The sequence below is a fragment of the Podarcis liolepis genome, assembly GCF_965112155.1.
Source record: "Podarcis liolepis genome assembly, chromosome: 4".
Lineage (NCBI taxonomy): Eukaryota > Metazoa > Chordata > Lepidosauria > Squamata > Lacertidae > Podarcis > Podarcis liolepis.
Window position 1 is genome coordinate 48,662,383 of NC_139558.1, and position 21,035 is coordinate 48,683,417.

At 42.9% G+C, this 21,035-nt stretch overlaps 1 protein-coding gene across 26 annotated transcripts in view; it reads right to left on the bottom strand.

Moving 5' to 3' along the window:
* Positions 1-5,680: 5,680 nt before the first annotated feature.
* BCOR (BCL6 corepressor) overlaps positions 5,681-21,035 on the bottom strand; it is an 86,526-nt gene continuing 71,171 nt past the window's right edge. For all 26 annotated transcript variants that reach the window (XM_083498365.1, XM_083498352.1, XM_083498360.1 and 23 more), the window contains 5 exons: positions 16,474-16,640; positions 9,589-9,734; positions 7,625-7,702; positions 7,324-7,474; positions 5,681-6,807 (listed from right to left, as the gene is read on the bottom strand). In XM_083498365.1, coding sequence (XP_083354491.1) covers positions 6,522-6,807; positions 7,324-7,474; positions 7,625-7,702; positions 9,589-9,734; positions 16,474-16,640 — 828 coding nt within the window. In that variant the 3' untranslated portion in view covers positions 5,681-6,521. The remainder of the gene's footprint in view (positions 6,808-7,323; positions 7,475-7,624; positions 7,703-9,588; positions 9,735-16,473; positions 16,641-21,035) is intronic.

Genomic DNA, 21,035 nt, shown 5'->3' on the forward strand with positions numbered 1-21,035 from the left:
CAGCATTTTATTCCTGCCTTTGTTTCAACTCCTTGCTCTGACTCTCCCCTCCGCTCTTGCTCTTGCCGTGCCACCTCACGGCCAGATGTTGCAGAACCCATCCCGAAGCTCTCTTTTTATCACCCTGAGCCCTCCGCTCTCGGTTTTGGTGGCTGCGCTTGTTCAGCTGTCGTCAGCAGCCTAGGAGTGCTGATCCACACACGGCTACTTCAAAGGCTGCAGGCTCCGGCAATCTAAAATAGAAAAGAGCACGCACGTTTGTCAGGGGGAGTCTAAAAATAGGCGCTGATAAAAACGAAAGGCCTTTATGAGGTGAGGTCGTTTGGAAACTCTCTTCGAAGAGGTGATCCTGTATCATTTGACAACCCGGCCAAAAAGGAAAGGATCAGTGAGAGGAGTTTTGCAAGGTGCCTTCTGTGGGCTGGGAAGGATGAAAAGAATGCTTAGCAGCCCTGTTCCTGCTTGGGTCCAGGTTCAAAGAGAAATAGCTACAAGATAATTTGAAGAGACGCCAAACAGATTATGACTTGGGACTGGGCCCTCTTGAATAACTGTGGGCCTTAGCTGGCATGTTGGGGGAGATCCATGCTTGGATAACCTAGTATCCCAACACTTAAAAACAGCTCCAGCCAGGGATTGAGGTAGGGGGACCAGAGATATTTCAACCAGGGCTGTGGTGCTTTTCCTGCTGCAGCATTTTCTCAGTTCTGACAAAGGGTGGTGTATAGCTTTTAAAATAAAATAAAGCTCCCTTGAAGCTTTGCCGTAGAAGAGGGAATCCTTTTCTCCACTCTGTGGCTAATAATTAGCTTTTAAGTTTTTCAAATTGGTGCAGGGGAAAGGATAACCCTCTCTCTGCTCAGCACTGGGCACTTGGTCCAGTTTCGGGGCCCCAGGACTTATGATATTGGGTCTCCTGCACTGTATCTTGCCTGACCCTTAGCGTCAAACTCCAGGTCCTAAGACAGAATGTGCAGTGGGTAGTTCATTAGGGTTTTAATCCTTATATACTTATGGACTTACCGTATATACATATATACTTATAGACAGCATCTTAAAAAGCAGAGACATCACCTTGCCAACAAAGATTCGTATAGTTAAAGCCATGGTTTTCCCAGTAGTGATGTATGGAAGTGAGAGCTGGACCATAAAGAAGGCTGATCGCTGAAGAATTGATGCTTTTGAGTTATGGTGCTGGAGGAGACTCTTGAGAGTCCCATGGACTGCAAGAAGATCAAACCTATCCATTCTTAAGGAAATCAGCCCTGAGTGCTCACTGGAAGGACAGATCCTGAAGCTGAGGCTCCAATACTTTGGCCACCTAATGAGAAGAGAAGACTCCCTGGAAAAGACCCTGATGTTGGGAAAGATGGAGGGCACAAGGAGAAGGGGACGACAGAGGACAAGATGGTTGGACAGTGTTCTCAAAGCTACGGGAGGCAGTGGTAGACAGGAGTGCCTGGCGTCCTCTGGCCCATGGGGTCATGAAGAGTCAGACATGACTAAACGACTAAACAACTACTACTTATGAACTAGACCAGAGGTGGCCAACTCCCAAGAGACTGCAATCTACTCATAGAGTTAAAAACTGGCAGTGATCTACCTCCTTTTTGGGGGTTCAGGTCAAAGTTGTTGAGTTTTTTCAGGGAGGAGGTAAAATGTTGAGCTTTTTTAAGGGGAGCCACAGTTGTTCAGGTTCTTTGGGGGGAGCCAATGATCTACCAGTGATCTACCATAGACGTCCATTGATCTACTGGTAGATCACGATCTACCTGTTGGACATGCCTGGACTAGACACTCGAGTCCCACAATTTAAAAAGCAGCATATGTAACTATTGGAAAGACTTTGTGACCATATAACTTTATCTCAATTAATCAGACATGGGGACAATTTTAAATCTGAACTCTTGCAACCTGAATTCAATTTTCTGTCAGGGTCTGGTGGGCTGATAAATACTCCCCTGAAATTTGTGGGGCTTCAGAATACTGCACTCTTTTTCTCTCTCCTTCTCTCTTGAAATGCTTTCAGATCCTACAATATTAATGTACAATTTATTAGAAAACAAACTACTGGTATGTACAACTTACTATCTAAACAACCACTGGACTTTGCAATTAACTACTCCAGTTCAGAAGACTGCAGAACATTTTCCCACTGAATCTATAAAATTAACGACCCTAGATTTGAATTTCAAAGTTTATCCACCCCAAAATGGCATTCCAGATACATTGGGGCCTATTAAATTAAACCAGCTGAGCAATAAAGATTATTAGAGTTGCTGTGAAGATTAATAATGGCCATTTGGTTCACTTGTTTTTTTGTGGGGGGCATCCTAAAGTAGTACAGTTTTGGTCCTAAAGTAGTACTATGTTCTTCGGTGAGCCTTCTCTTTGTAAACCTGGGATATCTTTCTGTTTAGAGCATCAGATTCAAAGAGCTGTTTTGGTGGCCAAAATGATCATTTTGCAGTCCTGGAAGTCCCATTTTCCCCTTTGGCGGTACTCTGTGTTAGTGGTATGCTCAATGCTTTTGCCAAGGAAAGCATCAGCTAGAACAGGCAACCTAAGGCCCAGGGACGGATGTGGCCTAATCTCCTTCTCAGTCTGGGAATCAGCATGTTTTTACATGAGTAGAATGTGTCCTTTTATTTAAAATGCATCTCTGGGTTATTTGTGGGGCATAGGAATTCGTTCCCTTCCCCCCCAAAAAACATAGTCTGGCCCACCACATGGTCTGAGGGACAGTGGACTGGCCCACGGCAGAAAAAGGTTGCTGAACCCTGGGCTAGACTCAAGGGACACCTCAGCACCTTCCTGTGCACATGGCAAGAGATGTATATTCTCTGTCTCCATGTGCTGCTATTGTACTTCCCTTCTGCCTTTCTCCCTTCTTACCTTGTTTCCCTGATTTGTACAAGATCAGTACAAACCTTAATGAAAGGCCATTTTTCTGTGTGCCTTTAAAGAAAAAGAAAAGCAGATATGCTTATTCCCTGAAGGACCGCCTCACATAATGATCCTTTCTTCTGTATGGATATCCTATAGTTTTTCTACGTGGAGATCAGTTGCGTATATGAAATAAGATGAGCAATGCATGTATGCCATGCATGAAGAACGCACACGCAACTATTTTACTATGTGCATTATTCATTCATTCACTTAATTATTTAATGTAGGCATTTATATCCCACCTTCAAATTAATTCTGAGGATGACTAGGAATGTGTACACATTTTGGGAAGCTATGGTCAGTCATGTCAACTGGATTGTTTAAATGATTCTGAATTTTTAAATCACAGGTTATTTACTTTTTTTCTTTAAACCAGATGCATCTATTAACATAATAAAGAGAGAATGAACCATCCAAGGCTGTGTGATGTACTGTGAAGCATTACTTTGGGCACTTCCTAAGGCCAGGGAGATCTTGTTTGTTTAATAAGTTACTCATGAATATGCAAATTTGCATCAGCACAGCACCTCAGTTCTGTCACAATTAATGAGTTGCAAATTAATGTGACAACAAAAGGAAAATCTATTTAGTGGCAGAACTGTGGTTCATACCTAATGCAGTGATTGTGGGTGGTTCTTGCCATAGGAAATACCTGGGCATTCTGCAATTTCTTCCTTTCTCATTACTGCTGCTCGACATTCTCCGTAGCTAATCTTCTACAATGCTCCTACAATTGCGTAGGTTAAAAAAGGTAAAGGGTAAAGGTCTGGATGGTTAAGTCCAGTCAAAGGTGACTATGGGGTGCAGCGCTCATCTCGCTTTAGGCCAAGGGAGCCAATGTTTCTCCACAGACAGCTTTCCAGGTCATATGGCCAACAAGACTAAACCGCTTCTGGCGCAACGGGATACCGTGATGGAAGCCAGAGCGCACAGAAACGCTATTTACCTTCCCGCTGCAGTGGTAAATCTAAAAAAATGTAGTATAAACACTGACAACTGGAAAACACTGGCTTGCGAGCGCTCCAATTGGAGAACAGCTTTTACCAAAGGTGTCATGGGCTTTGAAGGCACTCAAACTCAGGATGCAAGGGAGAAACGTGCTAAGAGGAAGGCACGCTTGGCAAATCCACACGGTAATCAACTCCCGCCCAGAAAATGAAGTCCCCACTGTGGAAGGACGTGTGGATCCAGAACTGGCCTCCACAGTCACTTATGGACTCATTGTTAAGACAGTGTTTATGGAAGACAATCTTACTCTGCTACGAGTGATTGCCAAAGAAGAACCACCTATTTATCTACTTGCACCGGTGTGCTTTCAAATTCCTAGGTTGGCAGGAGCTGGGACAGAGCAACGGGAGCTCACCCTGTAGAGCGGATTCGAACCGCTGCTTCTGTAATTGCGTACTAAGTTGTAGAAAAATAATACTCTAGGTCAGATAGTCAATGTAGTGCCCTGCCAATGGTGTGAACTCACACATCGTCCCCTACCACTGACCAGCCGGGCTGAGGGTTATGGGGGTTGTAGTTCACATTTATTTCTGCACCGCATGGTGTTGGAACTAAATGACCCTTGGGGTTCCTTGCAGCTCTACAATTCAGGGGTGCCAACTTAAATAAAATATCGGGGGAGGCCTAAGTAAGCCCTACCTCACATAATCTCATGACACAGTGCATGCTCACCATTTGAATGACAATGCCCATCAAGTTTGGGGGGCTGTCCCCCTCAAATATTTTGTGGGGGGCAAAGCCCTTCAAAGCCCCTAGGGGTTGGCTCCTATGCTACAATTCTATGATCTGGAGAGCAACACAATGGCTACCTCTGCTCTAACACAGCAGCAACCAAGCCGTACAGTAATCTGAAATAAATACAGCAAAGTCACTGGGACTAGTCTACAGCCAATTGCGTGGTTTTCTTAACTTAAGCCCCGCTTCAATAGAAATACCCAATAATCCAGGTAAGGTTTCCCGTTAGGTTAAGTTTATCCTGAATTAGTACATTGTAAAACAGAGAAGCACATGTGTACATCCTCAATAACCTGTACCATTTAGGAAGGCAACCCTGCAAGCAACTAGCTGGGGAAGGGCTGCCACTCAGGGGCTTCTGCTGCCAAAAGCTCCCCTCCCCCTTGGTCTCCAAGAACTCCCAGAGCAATGCGAAGAGCTGAACGGAAGCCAGAGGTGCACAGACAGTTTTGAGGCTGCTTGGAAAACATCCAGGAGAGGAGGGGGCTTAGAGAGGTGTGGAAGGCGAGGACCTTCAGTCCTGGCAACTGCTCTGTAGGGGCAAGGCCTGTTGGGAAGTGCTGCTGAGGCCACTAGGCTGAGTGTATGTTCATTTCCTTGAATAGTTAAAAAACTTCACTGACAACAGCGATCTGCTTCCTTTATTGCTGACCTGCATCTGACTCCAGCCCTGGCAGCGGGGCACTGGGGGCAGCACTTCCTGTCTCCGCTGCTGCCTTCTGACAACAAAGGCTAAAAGGTACTTCTCCTTCTGTCACTGCACTGTGACCACCAGCAGTTTTGAAACTGCAACACTGCCCAGTTCTGCTCTATTTAAAATGGTGGCAAGGTCTTTTTAGAAGACAAACCTGTACCATAAGGAGCAGCTAGGGGGATAGGGGAAATTTCTGGTGCAGCTCTACTCCTATGAAGGCATGGGTGCCAGCTGGGGTTGGATAGGGCCCCTAGTTCACTAGAGGGTCATACACAAAACCAAGCTACATCAATATAGTTTTCAACAGTTTTATTGCCTTTAAGGGTTTTTTTTTGTAAAATATAAATACAAAGGCAGAAGAATTTACTTACAAAGTTAAAACACGGATCTCAAACATAAACACACAATTCAGAAAAGATTTAGCTTCTGTACAGTTTTAACCTCAACATATGTTAGTTTTCAATATTTTACAAGATACAGAAAAAATAGTTCAAAGTCTTCTTTTAAATAAAGAGCATCAAATGTTTAAACATACATATATATATATAAACAATCCAGTTTGCCTTGTGAAAACTAAATTTCACATCTTTTAAATTAAGATATAAAAGTTCACACAACTAGCTGATGCGCATGGATATGTTTTAAATTTATATTACAGTCCATTGAATTATATTCAATAGGGTTTACCTGGCCAAAGCAGGCAACTTTGTAAACAAAAATGAAAATTTTATGAAGTGCCTTACCCAATACAGTCTCCCAAGACAACCATATGACTTTGATCACACTGCCTGTCACAGGCATCTCCTGTGAAACCAAAGCCTTGTGTGAAGCAAAACCACTTCCTTTATTTAAAAAAAAAGTCCCAAGTAAAAACAAATTTATACCAAAGTTTGTGTGCATTTAAAGGAATATTATATAACAATTTGTAAAAACTGAATGACATCTCTAAAAAAAAAAGAAAAAGAAATCTTCCAAAAGTCCACCCATCTGGAATTTATTTATATATTTATAATATGTATATAAAGGAAAGGTATCTTATTTAACAGTGTCCTTTATTTACAGAAATGGTGGCATTAACACATATACATAAAGACATAACTTTACAGAGAACTGTACATTAAAGCGGCCTGGAAGTTCACCAATGATCCATATCCTCATCTGGATGCAACCACTCGAGTGAAGCTCCCAGCAAAGTCTGTATCTCACTTGTATATTCCACCAAGTCCAGCATTTCCTTGCCTTCCGGGTTGAAAGCTTCTAGATCCTTTTGGCAAGAGAACAGCTGACTCAAAGATACCTGTTTGAAAAATTCCGCCTCCATGATGCTGACAACTTCCACGCTTGGGAAATTGCTACGAAATATCCGGGGCGACATTTTCAGCCTCTTTGCTGCGTCAGAAAGCAGCAACCAATTCCGTGGTCTGTAGAACAAAGTAAAGAAAGAAGTTCAAATTACCAGTAAGATGGCACAAAGGCTTCAGTCATTTCAATTATGTCAGTAATTATTTGCGTAACTGGCCACATTCCCTTTTTTTGTAATATTGATGAGAAAGAGCTCTACGTCAGGCAGTCAATGCTGTATACTTTACTTGGACCTTGCAAAAACGTGAAAAGAACTCTTAAGTAGCCAGTTGACAGGAATGGGGACATTTAATAACAGTTTGAAATACAGGAGTGGATTTTGTTCTGCATGTAGCTCTAAATCAGCACACAATCCATGCAGATACGGACATACAAAATCATCCGGAGAGATGCACAATGCAATGTGGGTGGATTGTACCCGTTCAGAAGCTGAATATAAATAAAAAATGCAAGCCAAAGCCCCTTTCCACCAAAACCAATGACAAAAGAATCACAAAGCCCATTTGGAGAGGCTACATGAAAATCACAAGACTTCACAACTACCTCAAATATTTATACCATCTCCATTTCCTTACCCTTGAGAAAGAGACACTTGGATGTTATAGCATGGCAACAGAGGTACATCTGAAAATTCAAACTCAAAGATGTCACTAAGACCATCTTCATCCTCATCACTTGAGCCAGGTGGATTAGATAGGATGTCAAAACCTGTTTCCCCCTTTGGCTCTATTTAAAAGAAAAAGAAAAAAAGAAATGAGAACCAGCGTGAAACATACAGTAAAATGTGCATCTTGCGTGGCTTCCCACCTGCACCGCCTATACACCCACCCACACAAAAAAACCCATGCATAATACAAAAAAGGAATGTTTGCTCACCGCACACAGAGCTGCCATAGAAGTCCCAGGACAAGCCAGGGTCATCGACACTTCGACCTTGCAGGTCAGTTAAGTACTCTAGGGGCAGCAACAATAACAACAAATTTAGTCAAAACAAAATGTCGGCAAGTTTTGCAGACAATCTTGTCATAAAGCATCACAATATTCATATTCCAAGAAGTTTTGCTTTTGCAAAGCTCTCGAATACAATGTAATCTGTTTTATTGATCAGACCACTACAGATGCCCAAATGAGACACTATCTCTCATCTTACTTCCTTTCTAAAACCCTTCTCCTGTTTCCACCTACTTATCTCTTCTGTCCTTTTCCATTCCTGTCCTCGGCATTCTCATTTGGCATACTCCTAAAACAGACTCTGAACACAGAGGCTACAATGACCTTAGATTAATCTTGCTATAGATTACATGTGCTCTATATGAACTCACCCAGCCTCAGAGACACTTTTCCAGACATCCCTACATTATTCTGAGGTTAGAGGAGTAGCTACGAGAGAGGGGACCTTTTCAGTGGCTGTGCCCAAACTTTGCAGGTCACTCCCCAGCACATGTGCTTAACATCTTCCTTATTATCTTTTAGGTACCAGGCAATATCAAGTCATGTTCCTTAGGCTTTTGAACAGCGTCTGATTTGACCTTTCAGAGTATCAATTCCTTCTGCTTGTACCTTGTTTTATTGCTCCAGGCCTGCTTTTCTTTGATTTTATACTGCTTGTTATTTATTTATTTATTATTGCTGGTTTTGATTAGGTTTTATTATTTTGTTTTGTTTTAATTCTTAACTGCCTCAAAAGTAACCCTTGGAAGTAACATTTTGAAACAGGCAAGATTTTATTTTATTTTTTAAAAAAGGAAAGGAAACAAAGCCTATTACAGTGAGCTGGGCTGCTCTGTAGAAAACGGTTCAAATACTCCCAGCTGCATGAAGCTTTGATAGGCAGGAAGGAAAAGAAGCATATGGACCATAGTAAATCTCTGCCTTCTTGCTGTAAAGTCCCCTGAATTTTGCATTTCATCCCACCAGAGCCCCAAAGGATTGTAATTTTACCCTCACCACTTTTGCCAGATGGGTGGGAAGGACCCTTTGACCTACTAGCAAGACCAAGCTGTTGATACTGCATCTTTTAATGCAGCTAACAGCACAATCCTGGGTCTTGCTCTCTCATAAATGTATTGATGGTTGCAGCCTAAATCCAATGGCATATCATTATATAACATAGTGGTTATGTTTTCATAAGAGTGCTTCTGAAGTCCTAAAAGACCTGTATTTCTGTTCTAAACTAGCCAATTAACGGACTAAATTTTACAGCCTGAGTTTGTATTGCTGTTCCCTAAGATGAGTCATCGACTTTGGTAGAAAATTATTTATTTACCTGTTGCATTTATTAGTTGCGTTTTTCACCAAAAAATGACCCAAAGAGACTCACATCGCAAAGCAAACATTAAAACAAAGTAGAAATAAAAACCTAAAGAGCACACCATGTATGTGGCAGATGAACTCAATCCACTAAGATGAGCAAAAAAGAGAGAGATACCTAATGCCCTCCATATTAAGAGGCAAAAGCTTGAGCGAATAGACATGTTTTTGCCTAGCATCTCAAAATGGATATTGACAGCATCAGGCAGGCCTCCCTTATGACAGCATTCCACAAGCAGGGAGCCACCAATGAAAAGGCCTGTTCCCATGCTGCCACCCTCCACACCTCCCTCAGAGGTTTGCCTCAAATGTCAAACACAGGACCAGGTAAGTTCCTCCACAGAGAAGCAGCAATTTGGGTACTGGGATCTTGAGTAAAAACAAGCACTTTGAACTGAACCCAGAAACTAATTGGTAGCCACTGCAGTTATACCAGAATTGGCTTTTCTGGGCTTCAACTGTCTTGCCCTGGTCAGCAGTCTGACCAATGACTTCCATAAACAAAGAAACAAAGTAATAATGTTGCACACCTGTTAGAAACGTTTCCATTAGTTCGCTGTGTGTCATTTTCACAATCGTTCGACCAGAGTACGTTGCAAGCGTTGGATCAGCACCATACGAAAGTAGTAATCGGACAATTTCCAGGTGATCGTTTTCCACAGCATCATGAACAGGCCTGGGGGCAGAGAGGGGGAAAGGACACCTTCATTTCAAATTCACATACTGTACTGAGACACGTTTTGTTTCCATTTGAAGCAAAAACACCATTATCTTTATCATAAGGTATGGTGGGTGACCATCTACTAATTGCTTTTCTCAACATTTTAAAATCAAAAGTTAACTTCAGGAAGTAAACAAAGCTTACATGGCAAATAAATACACATACAATATTAAATGGCATGCTCCCTTAAAGATAGGCATCAGCAATTAATCACTACTGTGATCACTTTGACCAAGTAACTTCAATCTTATCTTTTAAACAAATTCCCATTTTTAACAACCACCGAATTCTATTCAGCTTCCATGTTTGGTACTTTGAGGTCACTTAATAAAATTGTTGTACTGGGCTATGTATGGTGGTGGGGTGTGTGTGTGTGTGTGTGTGTGTGTGTGTCCATAATCATCAGTGTTAGACTTGGATATGAAGCTGGTTATGATGATACAATTGCAAGGGGAAACACTTTCAACACTCAAAATTTTTTTTCTTAGTTTTCCCCATATGTCTGATAACAAAATAGGACTGGAAGACTCTACTGCCAGCCTCCTTCCTGCACATAAAAACCTGGAGCTAGCTTAGGAGAGCAACATTCCTGAATTCATAGAAACATAAGAGTTGGAAGGGACCACAAGGGTCATCTAGTCAAACCCCTTGCAATGCTGGAATCTTTTGCCCAACACGAAACTCGAACCCAGGACCCTGAAACTAAGAGTCTCATGCTTTCCAGCTGAGCTATTTGAGAACATAACATGCCAACTCTAAATGCACAATAATTCCTAAGATTTTCACACACACACACACTTTTATTTAGGGCAGAGGTCTTAAGCTTCAAATGCACAAAAGTAGGAAGTTATGAGCTATATACAGATTTGCTATAAGCAGAGCAGCACAGGTTTTGAAAGCCACCAACTAGGGAGACAGTAAAATTCCTGCTCTCACTGTTTGCCTAGGATAGTAAAAACGGGATTGTGAAGAAATTGGCAGGCAGCATGCAGAGCTGGGGGGCTGCATTTGTTTGGGAATGGCAAATTGTTCAGGGCTGCTGTGCACTGAATATACAACTGTCTTCCACACATTTGCTGTGTAGGAGGCAAACACAGCAGCACAGGGAGCTAAGCAGACAACCTTAATGGCCTGGCAAAGCATCTACACCAGTGCAATGAAGCAGCAACACACGTATTTTGCACAAATTCCCCCCAGAAGTGCATATGGGCATTATGCCATTCAGAGAGAGAGAGATGCCTGCAACCATTTAGATTGGTGACCAGCAAAACAGTGTGGAGGATAGCAAAAACTGGATGCCCCTATGAACTGGGGAACGCTTTAGAAATCCCAGTCCTTGCCACTTCTAGAAAGGGCAAAATTTATCCAGCAAATCTGTGCAACTCTGATCTAGCGAGTGCTTGCTCCCAGTTTTAAACGAGAGAGCAGGTTTTTTTCTGGTACAGAAATCAGGAGCACCTCAAGACCACAAGGCATGCACACCTGCTCAGGCTTAAGAGAGGGGGAGATACTGAAAGACCCTGCTGTGCTCATATCAATTCCTCTGGGGGAAGACTTGGCCTGAGTTCCCATTACGGCTGCGGCACACAGAGTCGGTTCTACTGCAGTCGCTCCCCGGCTCCCTGCCTATAGAGATCACATCACTCTCAACAGCAGCTGCCTTTCCTAGGCTGTAGCTTCATTCATCCTCCCACCAGCCTCACGACCTGCAAGAACTGCTTCCTATCTCAGCTGTTGCAGGCAGCCAGCACAGGAAGCAGCTGCTCTTCAGGCCTCATAACCCAATCTCTCTCTCTACACACACACACACACCAACCAGTGGCTAACCAAGTTGTCTGGGTTTCCAGACCCCATTGACAGGCTCCATCTTAGTGTATGAGAGCCAGAGGACAGGAAAGAGGCTACGAAAAACAGAATGGGGAGCAAACTTAGAAGTAATGGAAAGCGACAACAGGAGCAAGGGGGCAAAGGAGAGATTATACTAGTAAACATTTTATATATCCAGCAAGTAATAATAAAGCCACAATAAAGTAAATATAAGACTAGTTAATATTGGACCACATAGCTAGGTAAACTCATTTTAAGTTTCTTAATGGTTGAGATTACATGCACAACACCATCTTTTGGTTCATTTAATCTACAACAGCTACCAAGCACCAAAGAAGCACAGTGGTCTTTGGGGGCATCAAACAGGACAGGGCAGCTTCAGTATCAGGTTGCAGAGAAGTTAAATATCCATACAGAAACAGAAATTGAGCAATGGTTGTGCGAGTGAGATGAAGTTCACCATAGTTTAAGCTGTGGGGAAGCTGAACCTTTTGATCTAGAATCCAAATATATATAGTGGGAGAGGGAAGTCACTGAGTGCTGAGGGAAAGGCACTCTGCATATGCTCAGATGCCATACAACTTCCCATGCCCCTGGCATCCAAAACAAGTTTCTCAAGCTAAGTTCTTCCCATGAAGCTCTACACACACCAGTAGTTGAATTGCCCTGGTCCATTTACCGGGCAAGATATTTCACATGACATGAGTGACCTCTTGATTCAGTTGGTGGTTTTTAATATCTCAGTGCAAGGTTTCCCCTGAAGAACATTAGGTTAGGTGTAACCTAGTGGCAATGTCCCACCCCGCTCCTCTCTTAAAAATTAGCTGTTACAGGATGTCGGCTCATGAGCCAGCAGACCTACAGTAAGAAAAGAATGTGAAGGCGTTTTGCCATGTTCCTCTCTTAAAGGAAAATGGGCTAAATCTATCTGCCATCATGATTGCTGTGCAGAGATATTAACATGGAAGGTCAGGGCAACAGGATCATATATTATATTATTATTATTATTATTATTATTATTATTATTATTATTATTATTATTGGCATAATAAATGGAAGAGTATTGCCTAGAAAAAATATATACCAATATATAAAACGAGTCTTACATAGTTGTAAGTAAGCAGAGTATGTATACTTTCCTGTGAAAAAGTCTAGTTCCTTGGGGTGGCGTGGGGTGGGGTGAATTGAAGACACTTTTATGATGCCCAACTTTTAAGGTGAGACCTGCCCCCCACAAGCTGCTTGAAAACTGCCCATTAAAAAAAAATCACATTCATCTTCCTAACCCTTAACACACACAGCTGCCAATCACAAAGTGAAAATGGCAAGAGGGAGGCTGAAGAGGGAAGCAGTCCCTGACTCTTAAGATTTTTTTCCAAAACGCGCTGCTGGCTTTTTGCTTTGGGTAGATTTTGTTTTATATGGCACTGTGTTGTCGTTTTGTATTGTACAATACTAGTTTTTCCAGGTTCGTTGTTTGTTATATATATACATGCTGTCATTTGTTATTTTGTAAACTGCTTAGAAACTGATTTACTATTAAGCAGTTTGCAAATATATGAATTGATAACAATAGGTTATTTCACTGAGGAAATGGGAAAGGGGAGGAGGAGAAGCCAGTGGGTCAAATGCAGCCAAACCTGCTCCCCTCCAGATGTGTTTGGCAGTTGCAGCTGCAAGAGGGAGGGACAAGGCGGCAGGGGAGCTCAGTGTGGATGCAGATGTTCCTGATGCTGCAACCCACACCACACGCGCACACACGCCTTACTGCTCCTCTTCTCAGGAACTGGCAGTGAAGTGCAGTGTCTGGAAGCAACACAGCCCTGTCCTGCCAGCCACAAATGTGTTTTGGACTACAACTCCTGGCTGGGGCTAATGAGTTTTAATTCAAAACATCTGGAGGGCACCAGCTTGGGGGGAAATGAAAGGCACAAGTAGTCTGGCGTGGTGAGTCGTGGCTTTTCAGCATGTGTAGCCACATCAATGTGAATCTGAGTGAGATGGTAAGCTCATTCCAAGCACATGCATTTGTTATTGTGAAGTGAATTAGGAATTTCATAAAAACAAATGCATCTCGACAGCAAATTTTAAAACGGCATGGAAGGGGAGTGGATTGTAAAAGTAGGGAGCGAGAAGCTGGGGGTCCTTCCACTTCCCAGCCTGATAAGTGCATGAAAGGTTCAAGATTACAGATAAATAAATAAAAATCCGATGAGAACTCTCAAGGACACTTACAGAGGACAGATCAAGTTGCACATCAGATGGAACAGGGCAGAAAACCCTACTGGATTTTCTCCCAGCTCCTATATGTGGATGATTTTGGGATGCAATCCTACACACACTGTCCAACACACCAGCCATGGAGCATGGGAGGGTGTTTCTGCTTCAGCATATCCTAGGGGCAGTGACAAATTGTTGCAAGGAGCCTAAATTCATTTCCTGTTTCTTTAAAATTCAGAACAGTCAAGGACCTGATAAGATTCTGATTGTATTTTATATACATAATCTCTGCTGAACGAGTGAATCTGATTGCATTTTATATACATAATCTCTGTTGAATGAGTGAATTTGTACTATCTAAAAACAATCGAAGTGCAACAAAAGCCATACTTGGAAGACCTGTCTCTAAAGAAAGAAGACAGCCTTGATCTGCTCCTTCACAGACATTCCCCCTTGAAATGATATTAGCTTTTTAGTAGGGTAGGGCCTCTTTGGCAAATCTTGAGAGAGAGAGAAGTGTTTTATCGGCCTGCTGGGCCCAAGACAAAGAGGACTTAATAGGTCAAGGTAAACTGACTACTAGCAGCTCTTTGAAGGCTAATACTGATGCCTTTCTGTGCAAGACATCACTGCTACACACTTAAGTCACAAATATGAGAAGAGGTGCCAGCCTGGAGAACATAGTATGCTTGCTAGGCTCATTCTCAGGAGATGGCAGCTCCCAGAATACTATAGTTCTAGGAGACTAGCTGTTGTGGGGATGGCATGTGAATCATGGAAGACAAACTCTCACCACTGAAAACAGCGCATGGACACAGGATTTCTATACCACAGCTGGTGGACGTACAAAACCTTGCAATGTGGTTTGCACCAAGTGGTCCCATTGCATGGATTCTACAGCAGGCTTCCTCAACCTCAGCCCTCCAGATGTTTTGACACTACAATTCCCATCATCCCTGACCACTGGTCCTGCTAGCTAGGGATCATGGGAGTTGTAGGCCAAAAACATATGGAGGGAAGAGTTTGAGGAAGCCTGTTCTACAGAGTTGTGCTGAGATCTCAAAGTACCCTCTCCCCCTGTTTTAAATTTTGTGGTTGCTGGGATCCCCAATCCAAACATGCCCACTGATAATTTGCATCTCCTTTCCTTGTCAACATCAAATTACAGAGTTTCCACAACCTTGTTCTATGCAATGCTAGCACTGCAGATGCCATATTCACTTTGCCATAGGATGGTTCATACATTGGTTTTCCATAGCAAAGCAGTGATTCGTGGTAAAAAAAAAAACCAGTAATGCAGAATACCATTGCATGCTGCGTAAACTAAGGAGGTCTGAATGGCTTGACCCGCTCAATAAAAAAAACCCACACAGGGGGGGCCTGCCCAGCCTCATAGACTCTTATTTAGTTAGATGGGGAGAAGGGACAATTTCCACCCTCCCTTCCCCACAGGTGGGCGGGGTTTGCGGCACTGAGTGGGGCTCACCTGGGCGGGTGCCATCCACCTACCTGGGCAGGCCTTTGACCCACCCTCGGCCAGGGAGGACAATGGACAGCCTGCCAGGGGGTGGGCGGAAGGCCAAAGAAAAGAGGCTGACCCCCTTGTCCAAGCCTCTTTCACTGTTCTTCCTTTCAGGAAGCATGTTCCTATAGACCTGATAAGGTGATAATGACAGAGTGCTCAAGAGTAATAGGCCACCTTAACCAAGATTAAATCTTTTGTGTGTGTTTTCTTGAAATCTTTTGACTATTGCAAGTTGATAGGCAAAGACCAATAACTTAAGAGCTCTTGGCTCACAGACATGCTAATTTAATGTCCTTGGGCTGTCAGGCTTGGTGGTAATTGATAAAACATTCAAATGGAACAACTCCAAAAGGCGCCCTCCATTTTGTATCTTAGTACAGTAAAAGCACCAATTATCAACATTATGCACAGAAATGTTTGGTGAATCAAAAAGAAAAAGAGGAAGGACTTAATAATTAGAAAAAGATAAGAATGAGTAAAATTAAGCAATGTTGTACACTAAATTATAAGGTGTACAAATTACTTGAACTTTTGACCAGTTTGATATTTAAAAAGATATTTAGAAGTATAAGTAAGATATAAACAGGACAAAAAAGTAATATATTTCAACTGTTCAGTAAAACTGCAAGAGATCCTATTCCTATAACAATTATAGCCGGTTTCCTATTGGAGAAAGAGTTAGGCACATAACAAAGAGAATTAACACAGAAAATTAAAGCGCACAAGGTAGGGTGAGGGGAGGAATATATTAGAAATTCTTAGCAGAATGTTATTGTCCAGTATAGTTGCTCAAATATCAGAACAAGAATTGTGAGTGGCTAGCCACCTGGACCTCCCACAAAACTAGGCTGTATTGATTCCAGCAGGATTTAAATGTGGCTAGATATGCAGCCTAAATTTGCAAAAGGAGGACACAACATTTTTTGAGGAACCAAATTTTATGCATTAGAATGCAATTAGCAAGTTCCGGAAGTTTGAGAGACTCCCGGCCTCAACTGTTGGAGAAAAGCGACATTTCTTTTAAACATAATTTCAAAGCCATTGGTGACATCAACCCAGCTGTGTATTAATGCGGGACAAAAGCAGTGGCCGTTTACTCTTAGTAACTGAAGTGTTGCTAACCTAGTTCCATCCTGAGCGCTGCAGTTCACATCGGCTCCATATTCTAGGAGATGTCGCACAATGCTCAGCCAGCCTCTGGCACAGGCCTCATGCAGGGCACAATAACCAGCATTGTCACGATGATTTACATCACAGACTTTGTTTTCCAAACAATACAGAACCACTTCCTGGAAAAGAGAAGCAAGAGAAAACAGACCATGTTGTTTGTTGCTGTGGAGACACGCATACCTTTACTTTAACATGCTGGGAATACCCTTCTCATTGGGCTATTAAGGAGTAACAAAAGGAAGAAGGGAAGAAACCACACAGCTCTTCTCTCCGTTGAAGAAGTCAAAACTTAGAAAAACAAAACAAGCCACTAGCCCCCAAAGGAAGATTCGGAGAACCCAACCAGCTCCGAATCTCAACCCATTTATTTATAAGCAACTCTCAGGAGCAGAATGAATATGCCAATAACATACTTAAGACTGTGATGTAGGGTGTTCACATCCAACAAGTAACTTTCAAAACTAACAGAAGGATGCCTTGGCGATGTCAACATTTTACAGCTGCCATTGTAACTCTGAATATTTCCTCTATGGCAGAATGGAACTTTGGTAGCCGCTGAAAGTATAATCATAAGCCTTCCTCTTCTTTTAGATTCTGAAGAAAACAGGTCAGCTTCTGCTTTTGTTCGACTAAACCTCTTTGCAACATCCTATATATTAACTACAGAAATCTCAATTCCTTCCAAATAATGTTAGAGCTGATCTATACTTTAACTTATCCGTACCTCAACTACTCCCTGGGGTCACAGGTTTCACACCAGCACCACAATGTGTACAAACACCATGAAGACATGGAGCCATCATGTTGTGAGTTTCCCTGCCTTTGCTCCGTGCCAATGGCGTGGACAAAGAAACACAACATCATGATGCTGGACTACACAGTGTGTGGTCTGTGCACATTGCAGTGCAAGATGGAAATTGGACATGAGGTAAGGTAAGGTAAGGAGTAAAGGTAAAGGGACCCCTGACCGTTAGGTCCAGTTGTGGATGACTCTGGGGTTGCGGTGCTCATCTCGCTTTACTGGCCGAGGGAGCCGGCGTTTGTCTGCAGACAGCTTCTGGGTCACGTGGCCAGCACGACTAAGCCGCTTCTGGCAAACCAGAGCAGCGCACAGAAACGCCGTTTACCTTCCCGCCGGAGCAGTACCTATTTGTCTACTTGCACTTTGACGTGCTTTCAAACTGCTAGGTTGACAGGAGCAGGGACCACCAAGCAACGGGAGGTCACCCCGTCGCGGGGATTCGAACCGCTGACCTTCTGATCAGCAAGCCCTAGGCTCTGTGGTTTAGACCACAGTGCCACCAAGGTAAGGTAAGGAGTAGACTAGTCTAACTGCTGTGTCCTTTGTCCACATTTTTATCACTGATTTGAGATGCCTTTATGGAAACAAGAACCATCAAGATAATTGATTGGGAGTGTGTGTGTCTCACATACACACTCCTTACATTTCACAGGATTGTAGGGTTGGGAGGGATCCCAAGGGTCATCTAGCCCAACCCCAGGATTTATATCTTTCCTTTCTTGCACCATGGAACCCAAGGTAGTGCTTTGGCAGTAGTGATAACACAATCAAGCTCACAGGCAAATTTCCCAAGCTCTTGACAGTCACGGAAACATTTCATTAGTTCTTTTATTTCATAAAACGTGTATACCGCATGACTGTAAGGGGCAGGGGAACCAAAGCGGTTTTGCAAAAATGAGACTGTGATCCTTCAGTCACCTGGAACAAAGGCCTGGAATAGCAGATCCTGTTCTATTGGCCCTCAGTAGGTGACAAAGTGCTGTGAAAGGAACCCGATACAAATGCTGTCAATTTAGCAGGACCCTTCACAAGTTCAGTTAACCATTTCGTTCTCAAGTAAAGGCAGAGAGAAGAAAAGAGAATAAAGAGCATTGTGATGCCTATTTTGTTACGGCATAAGCTTCCGCGGACTAGAGTCCACTTTGTGAAATGCAGGGAGCCCATTTTCCCAGCGCCGCAGACTTATCCTTGCAGTTCCAAATCTGCCAGAAAGCCCACAGTAATCTGCACTCTTCACATACCTGACCTGAGGAGTTGGTAGCTAGGATACAGCATGAAGCTGTTCGTGTAGCAGGCCTTTGCTAACCAGGTTAAAGTGGATCGCAGGAATCTAATGAACTGGCTGTCCAAGCTAAAGAAAGAAGTCCAGTCATATGACTTTTAGGTAGGATTAAGTGCTTCAGCCACATACTATGAACAAGGTCTGTCTTGTCAAAATGGGGAAGACTTAAAAAGGCTCTCCCAGATAGTGTTCCCTGCCCACTCCACCCCACCCCAATGCCAGCCATGATGGAATCTGTCAGTCTGGTACCTAGGCTATTCTCTGCTGGTCCAAACAGCAGGCTGGGACTAATAGCACCGACATGAGCAACATAATTCAATTAAAAAATAAAAATCTGGGAAAAGTTATTTCATACATTTCCTTCCATTTCTGGCTTGCAGAAACAGTACCAAATCATCTGTGAGTGGGCAGTTTGTTAGTACAAACAACTGCCACTTGTTTAATTTTAAACTGAACTAAAAAAAGGGTGCTTTTAAACATATGAAAGTGCCTTGTAATGAATCAGGCCATTGGTCCAGCTAGCTTGCATCATCTACTCTGCCTGGCAGAGACTCTGCAACAGAGCTAGGCTCGACAACTAACTCTTTCTCAGCCTTGCAACCCAAAATCCATTGCCTGGAAATCCCAGGGACTGACAGTGTTGTGGGATCAATGGAGCTCATGCATGCAAGCATTTCACACCGGCCACACAATGTCATTGGCATCTAATTGCTCAGCCCTTACTTTTCTCCATTTAAGCTGGATTTATCCCTTCTGCAGAAAATTCATTAAGGTTGCAAATGAACCATTTGTAGTGTCTAAATGATCCATTTGAGATTGCAAAACCTTATCTAGATGCACCCTGGGCCTCTTTCTGTGCCCAATCTGTGCACTGTGCCACACTGAGCTGTGGACCATCCAGAGTTCTGGCTTTCAAACAAAAAACATTAGCACAGAAAACTTGGGACTAATTGTTCAATTTTAAATCAACAGGTAATAAGCATTTGCCTATATTTAAGTGACACATACGTCAGAAATTGTCAGGGCTAGTTGTCATTCCCCCAACCCCACCCCATAAACCCCCAGCACATGCCTTTGCTTAACTCCCATTCGTTCAATCTGCACAAAGGTCCCTGAACGAGGGCACCCATTCTGCGTACACTCAGCCTCTTGCCACAGAACTAGAGAAGTTCCCAGTGGATTTCATCCAGTGTCATTAACCACGAGATGTAACAATGTAGAGTTTTATGGTTAATTAATTAAATGCCTCATTAACTCTTTAAACATGATTTATTCAATTCATAGAAATCTCAGCCTTCTCTGTCGAATTCCACAACATGTGGCTGATAGCACATGACTAGTTTGGATCTGAAATTGGGAATCCTGGAAAAAAACACATCGCAGAAGCTTGTGAAGAACAATTAAGATTGATGAATATAGACATGGGTGTAGCCAGGATTTATTTTAGAGGGGCAGGCTTTATGTTGGGGGGGGGGGGGCAGAACAGAATTTTCTGTGATGCAATTGGCCGGCTAGTTAAGTATTTCTATTTATTTACCTGGTTTAGGGGGGCAGCTGCCCCCCTTGGCTATGCCCATTAATTCCCTGATTCCCCATTGTGATGCCCTCAGGCATCATGATGCCCACTTGGTGACCATCATAGCCCCCTGACTCTCCTAATTTTTCTATTAAAAAAAAAGGCTTCTTCATTACTATTGGTGATGCTAAATTGACTGGAAAGGCACCCTATCCTGGCTCTTTTACCTTCCTTTCCACTAGGGAAAGCCTCTGGGTCCCAAATGATGGCACTTTGCCAGCATTTGTTTTGTTTCTTGGTGTGTCTTTCACCTGGTTTTTGTGTTTGTATGTTGAGGTTACCTGCTTTTTGGAGGGGGCTCTGTGTGTTTGTGGTACGGACTCACTGTTAAAACCGTGTTTATGGAAGACAATCTTACTCAGCTACGAGTGATCGCCAAAGAGAGAAAGAGAGAGAGAGAGAACTCTTTCTTTTGCTTGGATGCAGATTGCCTTGCCTGGTTTTGTCGTTGGATTGTGAGAATTTTGCTTGGGAGAGGGAGAGCCCAGCTTTTTGTGTTTTATTTGTTTTAGGAAGTATGTGGGTTATTTGTCAGATTTTGGTGTATCACCAGCTTTTCTTCTGCAACACGTGTATTTTGCCATCACATGGCAGTTTCTAACATTTTCCAAATGTGCCCCTTAGCCCAAAAGGGTTGGAAACCCCAATATAGAGAGTTTAAAACTGCATTCACCATGACACCTACTGGCCAGTTCTAGCCCATATGCCATTTTCATGCAACTGTGTGCTGTTATTTATAAGATGCATAGTTATTTATAAAGTCATCTCAGTTTCCACCAACCAAAGCACAGAATTATTTTCAATGCTTCCGTGACAGCTAGAAAGTGATGCATTCTAGCCTAGTAGAAACGGGA